The sequence below is a fragment of the Macaca fascicularis genome, chromosome 16 (assembly GCF_037993035.2).
Source record: "Macaca fascicularis isolate 582-1 chromosome 16, T2T-MFA8v1.1".
Taxonomy (NCBI): Eukaryota; Metazoa; Chordata; class Mammalia; order Primates; family Cercopithecidae; genus Macaca; species Macaca fascicularis.
Genome location: NC_088390.1, coordinates 13,658,918 through 13,682,810, shown reverse-complemented (window position 1 = coordinate 13,682,810; position 23,893 = coordinate 13,658,918). Strand labels below are relative to the sequence as shown.

The 23,893-nt window shown below is 43.2% G+C and overlaps 1 protein-coding gene across 3 annotated transcripts in view; it reads left to right on the top strand.

The window, feature by feature from the left end:
* The first annotated feature begins 3,331 nt into the window (after positions 1–3,331).
* Positions 3,332–23,893, top strand: part of LOC102131170 (heparan sulfate glucosamine 3-O-sulfotransferase 3A1) — a 101,803-nt gene continuing 81,241 nt past the window's right edge. Inside the window, exons 1-2 of one of the 3 annotated variants that reach the window (XM_065532792.2) lie at positions 3,332–4,736; positions 6,468–6,561. In XM_065532792.2, the coding sequence (XP_065388864.1) occupies positions 4,138–4,736; positions 6,468–6,561 (693 nt within the window). In that variant the 5' untranslated portion in view covers positions 3,332–4,137. Of the gene's footprint in view, positions 4,737–6,467; positions 6,562–17,445; positions 17,562–23,893 lie in introns of those variants that run through there. The other 2 variants (XM_005582937.4, XM_074021145.1) reach the window with 2 other exon arrangements.

Here is a 23,893-nt window from a genome sequence, read left to right as displayed (position 1 = left end):
CTCGGAAGCCTTCAGACTTGGACTGAGCTACACTACCAGCATTCACGGTCTGTGGCTTGCAGATGGCTTGTCATGGAACTTCTCAGCCTCCATAATCACGTGAGCCGATTCCCCAGTAAATAACCTCTCATCTCTCTATCTCTATCATCTCTCTCTAATCCATCTATCTATATCCATGTATCCCATTAGTTGTATCTCTCTGAAGAAGCCTAATAAACATGGAATAACAAAGAGAAAGGGAAGAACAAGAAGAAGCTGTGCAACAAAGTCTGTTGTGCTCTCTGGTACTTTGGTAGGCACTTTTCCCCCATCAAAGACCCATAATAATCATCATCTCCAACTTGTTTCCATTCTAATGTAAGCATCTGAGTGGATGAAAGAAGACATTTTCTAAAAGGCTGTGTAGTGTGACTGCATCTAATGTCATCACGAGGCTTTAATCACCCTTCTTGATTTTTATCACGATTAAACATAATGCCACATACCTATCCCCTGCTGTCTTATCCAGAACATTTCTTTCCCTGATTCCTTTTCTAAGAGGTGCCTTGGACAGGCTGTGTGTCACCACGAAAACTTGCTGCCACTCTCAAGGGCCTCTTCTATGGACCTGTTCCCTCCTGGTTGTGGTAACCCTTCCTTTCCCTCATTCTTTCCCTCATTCTTTCAGACATAAGGGTAGTGACAGCGCCAGAGCTACTAGCTTGGGGTTGTTGTCTTTTCTAGTCCTTTATAAACAGTTCTTTTGTAAATAAACCCTCCATGTATTGTCCTAATTTGAATGTGCTGTCTGATTCCTGTTGAGATCCTGACAGATTCATCCCTCCCACCAAAGCAACATCCCCATTTGTGCTGTCTACTAGGGGAGCCACCAGCCACCTAGGGGTATTGAGCATTTGAAATGTGGCTAGTCCCAACTGAGATGTGCGGGAAGTATAAGATTCTTTCACACTGGATTTCAAAGACTTGGTATGAAAAGAAAGAACATATATGATTTCAATCATTTTTATATTGACTACATGTTGTAGTCACCTTTTTGGATGATGGGATATATTATGAAAAGATAACTTTCTCTGCTTCTTTTTTAACCTTTGTAAGGTGATACAATTTATTAGAAATCAGCCTGGGCAACATGGCAAAACCCCATCTCTACAAAAAACAACAACAACAAAAAAACTAGGTATAGTGGCACACGCCTGTAGTCCCAGCTACTCAGGAGGCTAAGGTGGGAAGATCACTTGAGCCGGGAAGGCATAGATTGCAGTGAGCCAAGACTGTGCCACTGTACTCCAGCCTGGGTGACACTCAGACCCCATTTCAGAAAACACACAAAAAATTACTGGAAATTAAAAATTACCCATGCAGCTTTTATTTGTGGCTCACATTTTGCTTCTAAGGTGCAGAGCTGTCCTACATATCATGCAAGTGATGGTGAGAACCGAGCAAGTATTTAATTCCCACCTAAAGGAAAGACCTGTGCTCAGAAAGTGAAAGACCAAACGCATGCTATGATGTCATGTTGGAGCTAGAAGGGAACTTCCAGCCCATCATTTTCCAGTCCGGGAAACTGGGGCATGTTTATAAGAATTCGCAGAATTGCATGTGTTCAAAACAACTTAAAAATGGTCTTTGTTTTGTCTTCCTTCTGCAAATCTGACTGAAGTACTTAGAGAAAAAATCTGAAAACACAGGAAAGCTTAAGTTAGCATTAGATCTCAACTGGTTTGTCAATATCCAATTTTAGAACACAGAAGGACGTTAAAGCTTGGCGGGGCTTGTCCATCCTCGTAAACGCCCAGTGCTTTATGGCATCAGAATCTAAAGGGCTCTTCAATGGTTGTTGAATCAGTTGGGATTGGTAATTCATAAACATAAAACCATATCGAGCAGTGAGTATTTATCCAGCAGGGCACAAATTCATGGATCCATGCAAGCCCAGAGTTAGAACCACTAGGTTCCCCTTGGAAGCTGAAAAAGCGGAAGCTGACTTCCACTTCCATGGTCAAATAACAGAAGGGCTGCGAAGTTCCTGCATGGGGGCGCAGAAATGCCTGGTAAGTTTCCTGCACCGTGGACCTTGAGCCTACGGTGGGCCCTTGTTAGTACCCACAGTGGACCCAGAAAGCTGCCTCCACAGCTTGCAGCGGCTGGTATGAAACTGCCAGGCTACCGCCCACATGGTGAGGCATCCCGTGGAGGCAAGGAAGTCAAGAAATAAGGAACAAATAGGATTGGAACAAAAAACCACCTAATGCATCTTCCACAGGCCACCTCCCTCCATTAGACAGCAAGGCGGTTTGTATCCCTTCCTGACCTGCTCTCCGGGGAGCGCACGAAGGGGATATAAGGTCAGGGGAGGCAAGAGAAAGAGGAAACCGCCGTTTATGACAGGACATTTAACCCCTTTGGGAGCGTGCACGAGCGCGCGCGCGCGCGCACACACACACACACACAAGTACAAACAGTAAGAAAATACACACTACATTAAAAATTGGGCATAGGGACTTGGGATAGGAGCTGCATTTTTTTTAATTTTAATTTTGCCTTTGATTTATGCATTGGTTTTTCTCCTAAGAGTCTGTTCCTTTCTAGGCCCTGGAGGACTGGATCATCTTATGCAAATCCAGGGGAAAACAATCAAAAGAAGAAAAGAAAAGAAAACAAACAAACAAACAAAAAACAAACTGATGGGAGAAAGAGCTTTGCTCCAAGGCCCGTAGCAGACAGTTGAGTAGGTAGAAGTCGAAGCTGCTGCAGAGGAATTCGGCTTGCGCTAGACAAACGGGGGCGTGGCGTGCAGCGCAGTACTGGAAACTGCTGCAAACAAAACTTCCAACGGGACGAAGAGTAGGTTCCAGGCGATGGAAAGTGGTGGGATGGAGAAGGATAGGGCAACAGTGCCGAGAGAGGAGCAGAGCGCGGGGAACCTGGAGAGGGTCAGGGCTGCGGAAGGCTGAGCTGCGGTGGAGAGCTCTGGAGCTCCTCACCAAGCTAGTGGCTTCTTGGGTGGAAGTCAGGCCTCCAGGGATCCGGCCGGCCTTAGCTGTCACTCAGGCAACCCCGAAGCAGCCGCAGACCCCGGATCCACTGGAAGGGGGCGAAGCCGCCGGGAGGAATGGGGGACACTGGGGAAGGGGCGTCGCCCCTGCTACCCCCGCCCTCTCCAGTGCCATTGGGCGGCCGCTGCGGAGCCCGCGCCACCTTTTCTCCAACCTACCCCGCCCGTCTGGCCCCGCCCGGCCGCTGGTCCGCGCCCCGCTGCGCTCGTCCTGGGGCTGGTCCGGCCCGGGCCGTTGACGTCACCAGCAAGTTTGCTGCCCTCGGCGTCCCACGTGTGGCGGCGGCGGCGGCGGCCCGGGAGGCAGCCGGTGAGCGCCTGCGAGCACAGTGGCGGGGGCCGCTGACAGGTCCCGCGCAGCCCAGCCCAGCCAAGCGGCTCACCGGTGGGGTACAAGAGCAGTTTGGAGCAACCCGGCGCGCACGGAGAGGGGTGGACGGCTCCGCAAGGGCCTTCTGTCTCCCGCTCTGGCAGAGGGACTCGGGCGGACCTCGCTCCTTGGCCAAGAGAACCTGAACCAGGGCGGAGAGGACGCGCCCAGGCGGGCAAGGGGACCAGAGCAAGCCCGAGCTGGAGGGCACTGTCGCTCGCCCCTGTCTGGAGCGCACGGAGCGCAGAAGCGCCGCAGCCGCGCGTGCCCTCACCGGGACCGAGCCAGGGATGCAGGATCGCTGAGCGGACATCCGCCCCGAGAGGCCGCTCGGGGCCGGGGCTGAGACGCACGCTTTCGCCACTGCTGCCAAGACCCCGATTCCGGCGACTCTTGGGGGGAACCGGGTGGCCGAGGGCTGCCCCAAGCTCAGGACTTGGGCGAGTCTAAGACGATGGTTTCTTAAGCACGGACCCGCGTTCCCCTTCCCGCCCCCTCGACTGGAGGCAGGGATCCTGCGTGAGGCCCCCGGGGGCTCCGTCTCCCCGCGGAGCCCCGGCCGCTGCCTCCCGGGACAGTTCGCACGGCCGCAGAGGCGCACGGCGATGTGGCCTCCGTCCAGCGCGCAGGCACGCCGGGGGGATGCTCTGGCACCTGTCGGGGTCCCGGCCTAGCATGGCCCGCGCGTTGTCCGACGTCGCCTCCGGCTAGGATGGCCCCTCTGGGCCCTGCCGGCGCCCTCCCCACCTCTGCCGAGCCGCTGTCCCGCAGCATCTTCCGGAAGTTCTTGCTGATGCTCTGCTCCCTGCTCACGTCCCTTTACGTCTTCTACTGCCTGGCCGAGCGCTGCCAGACCCTGTCCGGACCCGTCGTGGGGCTGTCCGGCGGCGGCGAGGAGGCGGGGGCCCCTGGTCGCGGCGTCCTGGCCGGAGGCCCGCGGGAGCTGGCGGTGTGGCCGGCGGCGGCACAGAGAAAGCGCCTCCTGCAACTGCAGCAGTGGCGGAGGCGCAGGCCGCCCTCGCCGCGCGACAACGGCGAGGAGGCGGCCTGGGAAGAGGAGTCGCCTGGCCTGGCCGGGGGTCCCGGCGGCTCCGGGGCCGGAAGCAGCGTGGCCGAAGCCCCGCAGGGGACCCTGGCGCTGCTCCTGGACGAAGGCAGCAAGCAGCTGCCGCAGGCCATCATCATCGGCGTGAAGAAGGGCGGCACGCGGGCGCTGCTGGAGTTCCTGCGCGTGCACCCCGACGTGCGCGCCGTGGGCGCCGAGCCCCACTTCTTCGACCGCAGCTACGAGAAGGGCCTCGCCTGGTACCGGTGAGCGGGGCGAGCCCGGGCGGGGGCTGAAGGATCCGGGGGTCCTGGGCTGGGAAAGACGTGGGAGAGCCCTCGGTGACCCCCGCTTCGCCCTCCTGCCCACTTCTTGCAGAAGGCGAAGGATCATCAAGGTTCTTTCTTCCCTCTCCGCCTTCTCCTTCCTGGGAAGTGGATGTTGAGGGAGACAGTGGGAGGGAAATTCTGGCCTTCATGATTTTCGTCCTTGGGGATCCCTCGCCAACAAATAGCCAGTCTGGTCTCTTTCTCCTGCTCTGCAAAAGTATTCATGTATTTAACTAAAAGAAAAAAAAAAGTCTCTTCTAAATTAGAAACCTGTTCAACAATTAATAGATTTCCTTCCCCTTCCCAAGGAAGCCCGTTTTCATTCTTTATCTTTCGGGCAGTTCTCTGTGGTTAACACAGTCTTTACCATCAGGTATTTATTTACCTTGACCTTTTGCCAGATAGTTGTCCTAGGTGGGAAGTAATATAGAGACTTAGTAAAAGTGTCAAGAACCAGAGAATCTGGGTAGTTTGGAAAATATATGCCTGTCTGAGCAACAGAAAGCAACCAGGCACTGTATTTTAAAGGACGCTTGGCAGTAACTTTTGTTTGAGGGCAAGGAGTGAGTTTTGTGAAGGGCTTTTGATATTTGTAGGGAAAAGTAACTTTTGTCTCTTGACTGACAGAAACTTTTCCAAAGATCTTCAAACAATCCTCTTTACAGATAAGGTAGCCAATTAAAAGAAGAAGAAGACAAAAGAGGGAAAAATACCTTGGCACAGCTTTGCCAATACAGTTTAGGAAATAAGTTTCGCTTAGATCTTAATCTTAAATTTGCCAGTCTCTTCAAATTCAGACCACCGTTAATAATAAAATCAGCCAGATTCTAATAAATCTGGTGTCGCCTGGATTTTGTTTGCCATAATATATTGGCTTTTTTTTTTCTTTCTTCAAAGTACCAGTAAAAATTATGTTGCTAGTTTTCCATTTTATAAAGTTTATCTTGTTCATAAAGTATGCATTCCGTTTGTTATTTTAACTGAAACAATGTTACGAAAATTACAGCACAATTTAGGTACATTTCAAAAAGCCCATTAAATTAACCATTCATCCCCAACACAGAAATGGATATGATTTGACAAGTTTATTTACTTGAGGGGCCAATTACGCTCTCAGATTGATTTCAGGAGCCGAATTTACAGTAAATCTACTCATAGAGAAAAGATTTGGCCCTAAAAATAGAATTTGAACATTAAACACTTTTAAAACAGTAACTTTCCATTTGTTGGAAAGAAAAAACAAACAACATTCCCTTAATATAGATGATATATCATTTCAAATCATCAGCCACTTAAAATATCCCCTTGTGTTTCTGTCATTTATGTTGTATCCTCTGGGAAGTTCTTATAAAAATGACCTGTTGAATCTGAAAACAACAGGTCCTTCTTTTTAGCACAAAGGCAGTTCTGTTTTTTCCATCAAGGACACGAGAAAGAAGTGATTAAAGACCCCTAAAACTCTTATCTATAGCAGTTTGCTATTGAATTCGGCCTCGAACCGTGCTATAAGCGAACACATTTCAAGCTGACTGTCTAAAACATCTAACACTACGTTGGGCTCTGAGGTGCTATTAAATATGGTGAAATATTTAGTACTAAAACCCTTTATTTTCCTTTTGCCATGTAAACTTTATTTCCACAAAGTAGGATTGTTTCTTCTTATTCCAGAAATGAGTATTTGAGGGCACAGTGTATCTGCAGACCTGGATCTTATTTTCCGTGGACCTTTCTGAGCTCCTGTAAGGGGGAGGAAGGTTTCAAGGTAACTAGAAACATAAGTATTTTTTTAAAAAAAGAAATAAAAAAAAAAAGAAAAAAAGAGTCATAAACTTGTAGGCCACTCTTTCCTTTGGAAACTGAAAGCATGCTATAAAGTAAATCTCTCCTTGGATTGTTTACTCCAGCAGAAGAGTTCTATAAAGCAATTTATGGTGGTTACAAAAATAACTGCACAGTAGACTTCATGGTTTGGTGAATTTAATTTTCTAAGTGTTGGAGCAATGTCTTTGTTTTACCATTTGCAGTGGTTTTTTTATTGGATGCATAAATTTACGTTTAACTCAATTACATAGGAAACTTATTTTTAAAAAATCCAACCTATGGAGCCTGGATTATGTGATTATTTAATGAAATTTCCCCAAAGTTCTCTTTCATCTTGGCTCTGAACTTGGGGTTTGATGTTTGTGAGTAAGACTGAAGGCTCAACTATGAAAAAAAAAATCTCCCACCCAGAATGCCACTTAAATATTAAGTGCATTTTAGCTACTTGTATTTGGCTAATAGTTTAGAACAGGGGGATTCAGTTAGACCTGCATGAGTCAGCCCAAACTTTGCAATACAGGATTTGTACCACATGCTTATGACCACACTAACACAGACACACACATATGAACAGAAATAAATTCCAGATATTTGCACCCAGCAGTGAATTATGGAAGAGAAAACCCTATATAATTATTTTTAGGTGTACATTGACGTGGGAGAATCCTAAAATGTCTAGCCTTTTTTTTGGCCAGTGAAATCACTCAGCTAGCCATGATAGTTTGTGGTGGCAGCGCCCCCTACTGTCCCCACAGAGGGACAAATCTGTTGCTATTAGCAAGTTTGAAGAAAGTCTCTTGGAGAATGAGTCTGTGAGTTAGAAATGCCTGTTGCTGAACTTTTTCAGTCAATTACTCTCACTGGGAAGAAAATAAAATACTTTATGAAGTTTTTTCCAAGAGTGAAGCAATAAACACTTCCTTCATTTGAACACACTTGTAGTGAAGGCAAAGAAAACAAATGTATTATTCAAAATCTCTAGAAAGAAAGTTATTCTTACTAATTTAAATGTCCTAATAGACTTCCTCTAAAATAAATACAACAAAGGCAAATTTTTATATGCTGAGAAACTCGACCCTGATGCAGTTTAAAAAAAAAATTCCTCAAACTTAATTTAGCAGACATGGTATCAGTAAAACAAATGTCTGTGGCTTGCGTGTCACGGGAAAGCTGTCCTTTGCAATGAATAGTCTCCATTTCTCTTGTATGTATGGTGGCTTCATAAAGGAAAGGAAAAAGTTTCCTTAACTTCAAAACATTGAGATACTTGCTGGAAGTCAGGACTGAATACTCCTACTGTAGTTCAAAAGCAGGCGAGCTTAGAATTTAATAAGGAAGCTCCCTTCTGCTTGTTTCCATCTGCACCAACTAAAAGGTATGCCCTTTTTTTTCTCGCAAGTTAAAAGATACCTATTAATAAAGTAGTTAAATATGTGTGTATGTGTGTGTACGTGTGTACACATACACATACATATGTATGTATATAAATGTTTAGATTCAATAACATTTCAGTCTATTATTTTGGTGCAAGATAGGCAATATTTATTATCCAGTCTCTTACACTAGCATGTCTATTTCTTATATTTCGATTTCTTTTCTTTAGCAACTCTGGACAATTTCAGCAGAGAAGGATACCACTAGAATCATTTTATTCTAGAGGATACGGGAAGATCAAAGATAGTCCAAATCAGAGTTTAGGAGTTAGTGCTCCCCGGACTTGACCAAAATTTGAAATTTCCTGGCCTCGAATGATCATGGCCCTGTTTTTCAATCCATTAGAGAGGCAGACTGAGCAGAGGCCCTTTCGATTCCTAGGAGGAGAAATTGGCATTTCGTAGCAGCTGGGAGCAGCTGCGAAGTCCCTCCACGTACAGTTTCCCACCCTCCTGTACTGTGCAAGCCCCTTCTGTGTGAAGAGTTTGAAATGAAATCCGAGCCAAGGAAGCTGCAGTCTGGCCACCCATGCAAGGTCATATGGACTGAAGGCCAAGGGCACTCTGTCCTTAGGGCAGAGGAAAGAACATTGGGACTAGGTGAGGGCTAGGAAGAGAGTGAGATGTTGCTTTGGACTCTGAGTCTAGAGTACTTGTCTACAGAAGTTCTCAGTACCTGGACGTTCCCCACCTACTCACAGGTTGGGGAGCCAAAATGCTGTCATCTAGTGTGCTAAATGTCTGAACTCTGGGCTCATCCCCAGTAGACAACCAGAAATGCAAGTTGATCAGCCCAGTTCCTGTGTGTGTGTGTGTGTGTGTGTGTGTTTGCCCTCACACATGCATGTGCATGCAGGAGCAGACACCCAGAAGGCAGGGACAATGACGGAATTTATGATAGGAAAGTTACTAAGTAGTTGGGGAACTTCTGAGCAATATTGGACATCCTGAGTAGGGAACGGTTTGGGGGCACTATTGAGATCATAGTCCAGGCATTAAACACAACAAAAACCCTTGGTAGAGCTTGGACTAGAATGCCTTGTGTGAATGAATATTCCTTTACAGGGATGAGATTTACAATATGCTCCTATACTTCATGTGAAATTCATAGACTTCTATGAAAATCCACCACTACATTATAATCTCCTGCCCTCTCTTTAAAAAGAAACACCCTGGCCAAAATATTTGTCTCCTGTAAATAAGTCTGTTGATTGGCCGGGAAAGAATAAGTGCCAAATCTGTATTTTGGCAGGGTCATGGGAATGAAATAAGCCTGTGTAATTAATGACAACAGGGGCTAACCTCACATAGACCAGATGCTTAACTTCATGAGAAGAGTGTTGCAGGGCAAACAAAACTCCCTGATATGAACAACAACAACAACAACAACAACAAAGGCCTCATATCTCTCCGGGACACAGTTGAACAATTGCAAATTGCAATTACCATCAGTCAAATTGCTGGGCCCAGTCGGGAACTTGATATTCTCAGCTCTTTTCCTTGGGGGGCAATCTTCCTCCACCGAGTGATAGTAAGTTGGCTGAAAAAGAGCATCGTTTCTTGGTATGGGTTTCCTAATGATATTAAACCCCAAGCTTTTAGAAAATTTGTTTCTGCTTAAGTGATGAGTTGCAATTGTGAACATAAGGTTTCTTATTAAATATGTGCCTCTAATATGTAATCAGAGGAAATCGTACTCCCTCATCTTTGCATTTTATAAGGATATCTTAAAAATGCTTGTCAGCACTTTAAAACTTTTGCTAATTTGATACAGTTTAAAAATCTCTATGGGGGATATTTATATAGTGAACAAATAAGCTGTTGTGAAGCCAAAATTGGGAAATTGAATTTATGAGAGGGAAGTTATTAAGTAGTTGGAAAACTTCTGAGCAATATTGGACATCCTGAGTAGGGAAGAATTTGGGGGCACTATTGAGATCATATGCCAGGCAATGCTGAGTTAGTGAATGGAAGCCTTTCCCCAGTTTCTTGCCTTCAGTGATGCAACTCTTGAATTTTTGCCTTACTATGTGGTCATGATTCTTCACGCCCCTAAAAACTTACATTTATCCTAAGATTTCCCGACTGCATTACAGAAATTCAGAACTGGCCTGTTTCAGTTGTCTGATGACAAGAAATGTGAAAAGAGACAGGGGAAGTGTTTATTAACAATGAAGTTTAGTACTTGCCATCAGGAGTTCCAGAGACATTCTTGCAAAGGTTTCAACACAGACTACCGACTCCATCAGCCTGCTTTGAATGTGATGTGTAGCGCCACCTAGTGGGAGGAGGAGTCAGCAAGCAACACCCAAAGGGAGGACTTGGAAAAATCTCATCATGATAGAGCATATTTGCGGTCCCACTTTAAAAAAGAAACTACAGCAATATCAAAAACTTGTGTTTAGGTAGCACTTATAGCAAGATGATGTGCCTAGCACAGATGAACTGCACTTTGCCTTTTTCCAGGCAAGGATAAGTCACTTCATTTAGGCAGGGAGTTGATTCTTCGGAGAGAAATAAAGAGATTTGGCTTCACAATAAACTGAAAACCAAGATATAAATGATTAGGGGATTTATAGTAAAAATGCCTATGACTGAAAGGAATACCATATGCCCCAGATTACTTTTGTTAGTGTGTTTTGCCTCTGTGTCTGAAAGCCAGCTTCAAATGAAAATACTTCCAGATGATTTTATTTCAACATCAGTAATGCAGGCATGTTCCTTCCCCTGTGTGGTACAGGCTCTGGAGGAGGGTTCTGTGATTCTAAACAGAAGCCTGTTTAACTCTTAAGGCGCTTGAGGTGCCCCGTTGAGAATCCTGCCCATCACACACAGAACAGCTTCACAGGAAAGCGCTTCGAGAGTTGCGACAGGACAGGCGTTTCTGCGCCTGCAGTCCAGGCTGGGATGCAGGGTGGTGGTCAGGTTAAAGGAAGGCAGGATGAAAGGGACAAATAGGACGGATTGAGTGGAGAAACTGACAGACACCACCTTAACCAAGTAACCAGGGTTAGCTTTCCCTTGTTGTGTTGAGATCGTGATCCCTGATATAATACAATAGGATGGCACTTCACCTGTGCGGTAATCTTCCCCCAAATCCATAACCCCAGTATAGCCATGAGAAAACATTAGACAAACACTAACTGAGGGATATTTTACAAAATCCTTGACCAGTACTCTTCAAAAGTGTCAGGATCATGCAAAACAACGCAAGACCACTAAGCTAAGCTGTCTCAGATGGGGGCAGACAAAGGTGAGTCATGACTAACGAGTAAACACGAGGGTGCCGTTGGTCGGATCCTGGGTCCGAACTAAGACATTTATGGGAAAACTGGGGAAATGTGGATAATGTGTACAGGTTAGTTAATAGCATTATTATTCAGGTCAATTTCTTGGTTTTGATCATTGTACTGTACTAGGATTGCTATATCCCCTAAGATTATCATCTGGGTGAAAGGGGTATGCGAATTCTCTGTACCATTTTTCACAGTTTTAATATCTAAAATGATTCTAAAATCAAAGGTGTAAACAGCAAAGATGGCAGGAGAAGCCTAACAGGCGTTGAAGGATGAGGGCTCATGCTGAAATACTGTCTGTGCCGATTCCCTTTTATTCCGTGTTTCTCCTTTCCTTTCCTTCGGAAGGGCCCCCAGGATGGGCCCGCCAGCTTCCCCTCCCCTGCCGGCACCTGTTGCTTCCAGACATGCTGATCTTATCCTCAGCTGATTTCATAATCATATTGGCTCACGGCTCCCCTCCTACTCTCTTGTTCCCGAACCAAGCACAGAGACAGTTTTGTATTCCTTTCTTTCTGTCTTCTGCAGCGGGCAAATGTCAAGTGAAGAAGGTGTGAAAGTTTCCCCAAAGCTTTTTGTCATAGAGAACAAAAACGCTGATGTAAATGACAGGTCTCTGAGGGCACAAAGAGCTAAAAACTAAAATAAGGGTCAAAGGGAAATCAGACTTGGGCGTATGACTTTTTTTTTTTTTTTTTTTTTTTTTGCTACAAACATAGAAAGGAACAGGTGTCAGTGGTTGAAAGCTGGTTATAGGGTAAATAGATAGATAGGGCCAGAGCTGTGGATGCACCTTATGGCGAAGATGACAACACAGTCCAGATTTTCCAGGCCAGCTTAGGAATTTTATCTGCTTACTTCACTCGTTTTAACCTGTGTTGTAGACACTTTGAGTTATGAAACTTTCCGTAGGAGAAAAACAGACCTGGAACAGTTAACACATTCAAGGAAGAGGCAGGAAGAGAGAAAGTGCAACCTTCAGGGCTCTGGAGGACCAATTTCGTTGCACCTTCTAACCACGCGGGTTTTTTCCACTGGAACCGCTCAGCCAGACTCCCAGCGTTATCAGACTCAAAATTCCTGTCTAGGTGGTGTGCTGTCGTTTTCTGCTTCTGTTTTTAAGCACACAGTTATGTTGATCTGCGCTTCTGGTTGAATAGAGTCATGAAAATCTCCCTCAAAACATTTCCTCTGATATTTTTAATAACTGTAAAAATAGTTTTATCCATATCACATTTTTCCCTAAGCAAAACAAAGCAACACCCACTCCATCAAGAGACTCCAAGAAACTAACAGTATTTTCTTTTAATCGTTCATTCGCTTATCTTTATTGGATCTGTTGTATCAACTGCTTTCGTGCAAGGGATAGACTGCAAATGCTTATGTAGTTAAAAATAATTTCTGTGATTTAATACCATTTTCTGTTTGGCGTTTTTCCATTTTAGTGGCCATACACTTTTCTTCATGCGTTTTAGCCTTTTTTAAAAATAGCAAAATAATTGGATCCCACAGTGTACCTTTGATGAAATCTATCATTTCAGAGGTGAGGTGATATTAACTATACTTGTTGAGCCCACGCTATGTGCTGGATGATGCAGAATGACCTGTCGCTCGTTGTCTGATGTTATTAATGTGATTCCTATTTTTAAGCAGGTCCTATCATTTTCTACATTTTATAGATCAGAAAACAGGCTCAGAAAGATGAAATAACTTGTCCAAGGTCGTAGAACTATGTATGTTATAGAACTGCTGCCAAACCCAGGTTCACCCACCTCCGGCATGCCAGTGTCTCACCACTGTGGTGAATGGTCTCTGTGATGGTCTCTAGCAGAACTGCCTACAGCTAGTTCCTGCCTACATAGCAAGCCACCAGTGTCTTAAAGGTGCAGGGGACTGAAAGGCTGCCGCATGTGGTAGAGTGACTTGGACTTTCTGATCTTGGACCTTTAGTTAGAAAATCGGACAGCACATTAGGGCCAGGTGTGGTGGCTCATGCCTGGAATCCCAGCACTTTGGGAGACCGAGGCAGGCAGATCACTTGAGGGCAGGAGTTCGAGACCAGCCTGGCCAACATGGCAAAATCCTATCTCTACTGAAAACACAAAAATCAGCCGGGTGTGTGGTGGTGTGCGCCCTGTAATCCCAGCTACTCGGGAAGCCGAGGCACAAGAATCGATTAAGCCCAGGAGGCAGAGGTTGCAGTGAGCTGAGATTGTACCACTGCACTCCAGCCTATGCAACAGATTGAGACTTTGTCTCAAAAAAAAAAAAAAAAAGAAAGAAAGAAAACAAAGAAGTTTGGGCAATCCATTAAAATACGGTTGTAAAAGTGAATTTTTAAAAGTATTTAAATATCTCTATTAGTCAATTGGCCTATTATGGAATAAGTAATTATGGAATAACTATTATTAAATAACACTTTTAGTTATTTTTGTCAATTTTACTCTCTTTTTCTCTAAAGAAGTCATCTGATCACAGAACTTATCTCGTTGAACATATCAGAAATCTCCTGTCATTCAATTGATTTTTTTCCCCATTTATTACAAAATAACAATAACCACCAAAAACACTTTCCAAACTGCTGTGTGAGAAAGCCAATATGTTGTCAGAAATGTAATCAGAGCTGGGCGCGGTGGCTCATGCCTGTAAACTCAGCACTTTGGGAGGCTGAGGCAGGCTGATCACTTGAGGTCAGGAGTTCGAGACCAGCCTGGACAACATGGTGAAACCCTGTCTCTACTAAAAATACAAAAGATTAGCCAGGTGTTGTGGCCATGCCTGTAATCCCAGGTACTCCAGAGGCTGAGGTAAGAGGATGGTGGAGCCCGGGATGCGGAGGTAGCAGTGAGCCGAGATTGCACCACTGCACTCCAGCCTGGGTGACAGAGTGAGACTCTGTCTCATTAAAACAAAAAACAAAAAATAAAATAAAAAGGAAAGAAAAAGAAAATACATGGAATCGGAAGGATGCTTGCTGCTCCTGGAATTGGAGCAAGGAGAACTGAGGCTTGTGTGCCGTGGCTAGTGTCATCGAGCTACCTTGAGGTCCCTTTTGCACCGTAGGGATCCCCCAATCCAGTGCTCTCCCGAAACCTTGCTGAGCCACTCTGCCAGTCTGTCTTCTTCACTTTTCCGTATTTTCATCTTTGGATTGATGCTTTTTAAAAATTCTTTAGATATGTTAATACCCCCAATGAGAGCACAACCTGGTTGTTATCCGAAGTACTATTCTATCTTCATTATTGTTATTATTAATAATGTTTGTCTAATTGATTTCCTGTCATCTGGTCATTATTAGCACCAAGCCTTTACTGGAGTGGTCAGATCATTAGTTACATAAGACATGACTGTTGATCTGAACTTCCTTTAGTTCCAATAAGATAGAATCATAAACAGATAGGATGTTGGAGGTAGAAGGTATCCGAAAAATAAAGGTTGTCTTCTGAATAGGAAGAAACAGAAGTGCTTTGCCCAAGGTTAAGCTGAAAGACAAAAACTCAGTGCTTCTAAGTCCAAGGATATAATTCTTAAATGCAATTGGGGAACAATTGCATACCTCCACATATGTAAGTTTGGTTTTGGCGGATTTGCAACAAAGATAAAAATATTTTTTTTAATGGAACCAATCGTAGCATTATTTTTTTCCTCACAGAGCTATTAAATTAAAGCATTGAATTGAATTGAATCAATGGTCAATTCATCTTTAAATTTCTGTTTTTCATCTCAGATGTTTTCCACAATATTTTGATACTTAGAGGTGTGGGAACACGGCGAGTGCGATTGGTCTTGGGGTCCTTGAAAGTAATTTGTGTTTTATGTCCGTTGCCTGCTTGTAAAAGATTAGCAGGAGAAATCTGAGTATGGACAGGAAAAAGTTTGCTTTTTCGCTTTTTTCTCTCTTGAGTGTTCAGAGTAGGAAGTAATCAATCAAATTACGGGAATAAAATTTCTTTCCCCTTTTTCAGAGTTCTTACTTGGATTAGATCTCTCCTTTCACTAGGAAATATCAAAGTTGCCAGGCTGGTTTGAATGACAAAGTCAAAAATGATGTGTTTGTTATGGTCATAAATCTCTGCGGATTCTCATTAAGTTCAGGTATTTAACAAAAGGGAACCGGATTAAGCTGCAACTAAAGTTGTATTGCCGGAGCTAACTGCTCCCCTCGCCACCTTTCTAAATGGAAGCCATGTTTGCCCTAACTCTGTGTTTTGAAAAGATGCTGTAGCAATGCAGTGATTTCATTTCACAAACAAAGCTTTTCACAAAGTAAACAAAAACTTGCACCTGTGTGTGCATGTGTGTGCGTGCGTGTGTATGTGTGTTTAATTTTCTGGTGAGCTCTAATTATTCTTGTAGTTTCTTTTGTCAAATGTTGTGTGTTTGCTTTTTCATTTTTTCTTGTTTTAAGAAAGAAAAGCCACTTTTTTCTTTCTAATGAGGCCTTGGTGTAGAAGGCTTTTGGATTACAACATTATTTGTTCATAAGGGCTTTCCCCAAAGCCAGAGGGTCTACTAGAATGCCCTGCTAGGGTTTAATGATGGAAAGAAAACAGATTGGATCTGTTTTATATTTATATGGGGAGAGGTCATAGGGAGCTAACGCTTGTGAAGAAAATTCTTGGGATTTTCAGGTGCATTTGCTCTGTTGGCGAAGGGTGGCAAATTGGGGAGCAGGCCTTGGAGAAACTACTCAGCTCCCACGGATTCTTACCAAGTAGGAAGGAGGGCTCCTAGAGACTTGTCCTCTGACTTTTCAAAGAAACTTGGAGTATCGACTTTTAAAAAACATATTGTAAAAGGATTTACATATTAAAAACCAAAACCCACACGAAAACCAAACAAACGTCTGTGTGGATGAAGCGAATCAATCTCAACTGAAGTGAATGGCTGCTAGTTTACAGCCTGTGACGTGCGGTGAAGGTCAGAGTTAGACAGTCCACAGCTGGAGTGGACCAGGGAGTTTTTCAAACTGTGAATCACGAGACATGAATGTCTGATGAAATCAATCCTTCTTTAAAAATGGAATTACCTATAAAATGGACTATACTAAGGTAACATAAGAGAGTGAATCCCATGTGGTAAGAAGGATAAGTGCTGCCTTGACAAACTCGGTTCTGTTTTTTATGTTTACTAATATAGATACGAGTGTGCTGAAAGAGTTGGGTGTAAAATGTATTTGTTATAGTGGATCCCAATAGAAAAAAAAGTTTGGAAAATACCGACTAGTGTACAAGAAAGTCATGTTTGAAAAGACTAAAATGGATGTGCTAAAATGACTAAAATGAGAAACTAAGTGTGAACATTCTATGCTATGGATTCTAAACTTCAATCCTTTTAACCCGATATGCCCAAGGCTTGGAACTGTACCACAAACAGAATCACTATGAGTTTAATGAAAAAAAAAGTTTAATGCCCCCTTACGCCAGGTGTCAGCAATTTTTTTTTTTCTTTTTTCTGGAAAGGGCCAGATACTAAATACTTTAGGTTTTGTGGGTGGTGCAGTGTTTACCACAACCACTCAATTCTGCTTGTGTAGCATGGAAGCAGCCACAGATGATATGTAAATGAATATGTGTGGCTGTATTCCAATAAAACTTTATTGACCCAAACTATAAAACCACTGGCTGTCGTTTGCAGACTTCTGGGCTAAGCCAGAGGCTTCAAATATCTCATATGTGCTTCCTTTACTTATGGTTTACTCTCAGGTGAGCACCCGCAGCTAATATTCATGGCAATGTTAGGGAGGCCGAAGGTAGGTGATAAAACACCAATTCAAGATCCAGTTCAGAAATAACAGAGCTCCCTGTGGCTGTGTGGGAATGGGATTAGGCCGTGCACTCTGGAACTGCATGCCAGTGATCTGTATTTTTGAAACATACAAAGTTGTTTGGGAGGATGACATTTTCTAGAATGTGATTATATGCTCAACTACAAATATTCTGTTTTGAAACAGACATAAACACCAATCAAAGCAGTGGTAGCTCTTTTTTTTTTTTTTCAAGCTTAATAATCTGTTTTGATGCTTCCTTGACTTTGTACTTGAGTGTGTTTAGTTTATAAATCATCCCCTGCTCTCTCTTTTGCCTTTTTTCTTTAGATGCCTGGGCACCATATGAATCATTTAGGAGCAGTAGGGGTACAGTGAGGTCACTTTGATTGTCACCTGACTTCTGCACTGAAACAGCATTTCATTCACCCATCTGTCTGTGCAGGTGAGGAGTGAGACATCAAGTTGGGAACAAAGTTTGGGAAAGATTTTTGAAAATTATTATTTTTTTTATTTTTGAGATGAGGTCTCGCTCAGTCACCAGATTGGAGTGCGGTGGCACGATATTGGCTCACTGCAGCATCCACCTCTTGGGTTCAAGCAATTCTCCTGCCTCACCCTCCCCAGTAGCTGGGACTACAGGTGTGCGCCACCACACCCGGCTAATTTTTGTATTTTTAGTAGAGACGGGTTTCACCATGTTGGCCAGGATGATCTCAATCTCCTGACCTCCTGATCCGCCCACCTCGGCCACCCAAAGTGCTGGGATTAGAGGTGTGAGCCACGGCGCCCGGCCTCAATTATCAAGTGGCATGTTTAAGGAGTTTGGACTTTATTCAAGGACAGCACAGTCCGATGGAAATGTAATGAGAAACTTACATGTAATTTCAGCTTTCTAGTAGCTACCTTATAAAGGTAAGACTAAAGAGGTGAAATTAACTAATAATATTTTAACTTAAGCCAATATATCTAAAATACTATAATTTCAATATGAAATCAAAATAAAACATTAATAGTAAGAAATCTTGCAGTTGTTTATATTGTCTTCAAAATCTAGTATGCATTCTATACTTGCAACAGATTTCAATTTGGGTTAACTACATTTCAAGAGCTCAGTAGACTCATGAAGCCAATGGCTATTCTACCAGCTACTCAAGGCACTGGAGACAGAGGCAGGGGAAGCACTGAAGGCTTTCAGTGGAGGACTGATTTCACAGACCTCCTCTCGTTCTGCTTTGGAAATCTAATTCTCGGTGGCATATGGATGCACACTGGGATAGGTGGCTGTTGAGGAATCTAGAGGACAGATGATAGAGGCTTGAACTAGAGCAGAGCAGTGCAGTGTGCATGGGAAGTGAGGGAAAGATTTGGTAGATGTTTCAGAAGTAGGTCTTGTAACGTTGTGTGGAATACTAGCAATGCGGAAAGGAGGAGGAAAGGGAGAGGAGTTGAATACTTATTAGTAAGTGTAACTGTGACAAGGAACACAGAGGCGGGGTGCGGTGGCTCACACCTGTAATCCCAGCACTTTGGGAGGCCGAGGCAGGTGGATCATGAGGTCAGGAGATTAAGATCATCCTGGTCAACATGGTGAAACCCTGTCTCCACTAAAACACAAAAAATTAGCCCAGCGTGGTAGTCCGCTCCTGTAGTCTCAGCTACTTGGGAGGTTGAGGCAGGGGAATTGCTTGAACCCAGGAGGCGGAGGTTGCAGTGAGCTGAGATTGCACCACTGCACTCCAGCCTGGGCAACAGAGCAAGACTCTATGTCAAAAAAAAAAAAAAAAAAAAAGCACAGAAAAATGAGTATTTAGATTGTAATTGGTGGCTAAATGGTTGCTTATGGTATAATTCTTTCAAATTTTGCTCTATTTTATATTTCCACAATAAATGCTGGTAATGGAGAAGGGATGGTGGTTTCAAGGTCCGTGGTATCAGCTTCTACAGAAAGGATGAATACAGGTTTGAGTGTTTGCCTTGTGAGTTAAGAGGTCATTGGTGACCTTGAGGCCAGGTGGGCTTTTGTGGTGTGACAGAAGCCACATGGCATGGGGTGATGAGTAAATGGAAATGAGTAAATGAGTAAATCCTGTGTCAGAAGACACAGGATGTAATGTGTATCTGTGTAATCTTTGCCACCTTTCCTGTCTTTCCTGGACTTGAGTCACCCAATGGGATCCTCATACTTGCTTTGTGATGATTTTGACTAGTTATCCATGTGAATAAAACTTCCTGAGATGAAAAGAGGGTTTAGAATGTTTTTACTGTATTTTTTCCTGGTTACTGCACTTATATGCCCTGGTTTCTGTGCTTATGTGGTTACTTATATATAGTGGCTTGATGAATAGTTTTTTTATCAGAGAGTTTTAGCCAAATCCATCCTTCCTTCTTTCCTTCCTTCCTTCCTCCCTTCCTTCCTTCCTTCCTTCCTTCCCTCCCTTCCCTCCCTCCTTTCCTTCCTTCCTTCCTTCCTTCCTTCCTTCCTTCCTTCCTTCCCTCCCTTCCCTCCCTCCTTTCCTTCCTTCCTTCCTTCCTTTCCTTCCTTCCTTCCTTCTTTCCTTCCCTCCCTCCCTCCCTCCTTTCTTCCTTCCTTCTTTCCTTCCCTCCCTCCCTCCTCTCCTTCCTTCCTTCCTTCTTTCCTTCCCTCCCTCCTTTCCTTCCTTCCTTCCTTCTTTCCTTCCCTTCCTCCCTCCTTTCCTTCCTTCCTTCCTTCCTTCTTTCCTTCCCTCCCTCCCTCCTTTCCTTCCTTCCTTCCTTCTTTCCTTCCCTCCCTCCCTCCCTCCTTTCCTTCCTTCCTTCTTTCCTTCCCTCCCTCCCTCCCTCCTTTCCTTCCTTCCTTCCTTCCCTCCCTCCCTCCCTCCTTTCCTTCCTTCCTTCCTTCCCTCCCTCCCTCCCTCCCTCCCTTCCTTCCTCCCTTCCTTCTTTTCTTCCTTCCTTCCTTCCATCCCTCCCTCCCTCCCTCTCCCCTTTCCTTCCTTCCTTCCATCCCTCCCTCCCTCCCTCTCTCCTTTCCTTCCTTCCTTCCATCCCTCCCTCCCTCCCTCTCTCCTTTCCTTCCTTCCTTCCTTCCTTCCTTCCTTCTTTTCTTCCTTCCTTCCTTCCTTCCCTCCCTCCCTCCTTCCTTCCTTCCTCTCTCTTTCTTCTTTTTTTTTTTTTTTTTTTTTTTTAGAAATTGCAGACTGTGCTCTTTGGATGAATGCTTATGGTTTCCAGCATTAATTATTAAACACATGTAACCATGTAGCATCTGAAATGCCTGTTTAATTTTCGTGAACGTTTTGGTAAAAGCATAGTGGTTCTTCTTCAAGCCAGCACTTGTACCAGTCTATTCTAAACTCCATTGCAAGTATGTAAGTAGAGACAAACTTGCTTTAAGGATCTCCATTTTTTAAATACTTGCTTGAAAATTTCATCAGAGAATGAAGAAATTTAAATACCTTATGTTTTTTCCTCACTCACATTGAAGGCTTTTTAAAAAGTTTTACCATTGGCTGTTCTTCCATCAGTGACGTGTTTTTATGTGTTCACTGTGAATACCAGGTAGCACATAAAATCCAGATACTCTTTGCCTTGCATTCAATACTTTCCTTTTTCTTCTCTGGAAATCATGGTAATGGTGAGAAACCCTCAAAAACAAAGCAAAACAAAAATACTCAGGAGTGAGAAAACCAAACCAATGTATTATTGCCGTATTGTCTGACTCACAAATGTATTGCTCATGGCAAAACCAAACCAAACCAAGCCAAATGCCTTTGTAGTGTTCAATTTCTCATTTAGTTGACAGCGAATATTTCTCTCCAACTCATAGAGGTTCGTAGAGAAAAGAATCAGAGAAAATTTCAAGCTGAATATTGTTTAAAATAAGTGGAGTGACTGTATGTCAAGTTCAACAACTATGTTCATGCCATCTCTTTAGATTTAATGTTGGGATATTGCAAATAATTAATGTACTTCACCATGAGTTTCTTTTCCAGTTTGACAAAAGTTTGATAAAAAATCTAAGGGTAGGCCTTTAGCAGCATGGTGATGTGTTAAGGGGCATTTTTTCTGGAGGGGATGAGGGAGAAGGGAAATTGAGAGAGTATGAGGAACCCAGAAAACTGAAGAATTTAAAAGCTGGTGGCTTACGTTTAAATAAATAAGTGCCTGAGATCTTCACTTTTCTATTAGCCTGATTAAAGCCAGACTCCTTGTGACTCTCTGCATATATGTAACAAAACTTTAGAATATTTCAATGCATGACCAGAAACTCCGTACAACTGCAGCGGAGGAGAAAGCAGAGAACCAAAAGCGGAAGAGGAAGTAGCACTGATCAAATGCTTCAGAGGTTCACCAATAAAAGGGCAAAGAGGCCAACATGGAGGAGAACGTGGTCTAAAGGCAGTTTCAGATTTTCTTAGCGGTCGAGCCGGATTTTTTCAAGGAATAACTCTGAAGACTTCCGTGAGTCTTAAAATTCACAGACGCTGAAATGTTTGTACCTTCCCTACGTCCCCCGCGTCTCATGCCTTTCTATGGCCGTGGGTTTCCAGTGAATTTCCTCATACCCACAGTTTAATGCCTTTTCAGTTACCACTATCATTTTGTTCACAGAGATGCATTTTTCTCTCATATCTGGAGAATGAATGGCTGTAACATCTTCACAGGAATTTAAACGATCTGCCTCTACAAAATTAACAAATGACCGAGTCTCAGGAACTGTGCAGGCTACTTACACATGATCAAAGAGCAAATGTGAATCTTTGCCTGCCAGAGGTTACTCTGTATTACAGCATTATCTAAAAAATAAGGCACTCGGAAGGACATGAGAGTATTTCAAATACGATTTCTGATAGACTGATTGATTTCTCAAGGAAAGAAAGCATGAAAATCATTAAAGAATATAATGAATGAGAAAGTAGTGTTATGCAAATGAAAAGGTGATTATTTTGACATCTTAGAAATACGTTGGGCATTAAATGTTTCATTTCACGTGCAACTCCTTGGTCGTTTAGCACACCACATCGGTGGACAGATTATATGTTAGCTCTATTCATGCAAGCATGTTTTCCTTCATTTATAAAAAAGCAAATAAATCATAGTTCATTTAAATAGCTACATGAGTATATTGATTTGGACTTCTGACTTATGTATTCCTATTATCATAGTATACTAGCACGGTTGTAAAGGTTTGGGCAAAATTATTGGCCTTTTAAAAAGGAAGTTCTGAAAAACCAAATAATAACTGGATATTTAAGCAACTTCAATACGTTGATGTGGACATATGACTTTTATGTAGGCCTATTATCAGGATTCCATTGAATATGCTAGCTCAGTTTTAAAAGCTCAGGCAAAATCATTTTCCTTGAAAACAGAAAGTTCTTTTTCTTCCTCCCCAAGGCCGCTAAAAATTTGAACTATTGAACTCAGATTTGAGTGATGATGTACTATACTTTGCCAAACGAGTTGTTTCCCCTTTTATAACATCCATCAGGAAAAAAAAAAAAAGGAGGAACACTTCCTTTCATTTGTTCATTGGTCAAACTGTTTGCCAGGAAAGTCTTTTTTTGTGTGTCTGTTCGCTTAAGTCAAGGTAATTTTAAAATAGGAAGAAAATTTCACACTGTTCTCAGGTGACATTTAGGAAATAAAAAAGTATGAGTCTGTGTGTTATGTTCTGTTGGTACAGAAATGCCCAGACAGTAGTTAAAGGGTGACCCCCCTCGGAACTGAGTTTATTTATTCTTATCTAAACATAAAGTACTTTATTATTAAGAAAAAAGTACACTATCACAAAATCTCGTTATTAGCATTGGAAATGACCTTGGGGTCATTTAGCCCAATACTTATCTGATAGACCAAAGTTTATTAAAACAGTTCTGTAGCTATTCTAGTCATCAGATAATGCTTTTAAGATAAGTGCTCAAAACATTGATATAACATAACTTATTTGGATGGCAAAATATTTATTTAGTCCATTGCTTGCTTTGCCTGCTCATTGACGAGCAGATTCACATGTATTTATTCTGTATTTGTGTGGCTAGTTTTGAGACAGTGCTGGGTGGGTAGACAACTTTAGAAATATTATTTTATTAGCTCATGTTAAAGTTTATTTATTAGGAAGTTTCTACCTTTTTTTTTTTTTTTCTCTGAGATAGAGTCTCACTTCGTCACCCAGGCTGGAGTGCAGTGGCTTGATCTCAGCCCAGTGCAACTTCTGTCTCCCGGGTTCAAGTGATTCTCATGCCTCAGCCTCCTGAGTAGCTGGGACTACAGGTGCGTGCCACCCCACATCCAGCTAATTTTTGTATTTTTAGTAGAGACGGGGTTTTGCCATGTTGGCCAGGCTGGTCTTGAACTCCTGACCTCAGGTGATCCACCCACCACAGAAGCTTCTACTATTATGTGTATATAGCACATATATAAATGTATATGATAGACATATAAGTTAAGTCAGTTCTGCTGTAATGCTTGTATTGAAACGCAAATTTGTTCCAATGGAATTAGTTTATTAATATTAATATCTTTGAGTTTACCATTTGAACATAATGTGAGTTTTTCTTATGTGCACTTTCATTCACAAGAAACGCCAGGTGAATACAGAAAAGCGAAAGCTGCACCCAGCCTCACAGGAATACACAAGCACACACATACAGGTACATGCCCCAACTGCCCACCAGAGACCTCAATTCACTGTGTGTGTTCTTTTTTGTTTTTTTGAGACGGAGTTTTGCTCTTGTTGCCCAGGTCGGAGTGCAATGGCGTGATCTCAGTTCACCACAACCTCTGCCTCCTGGG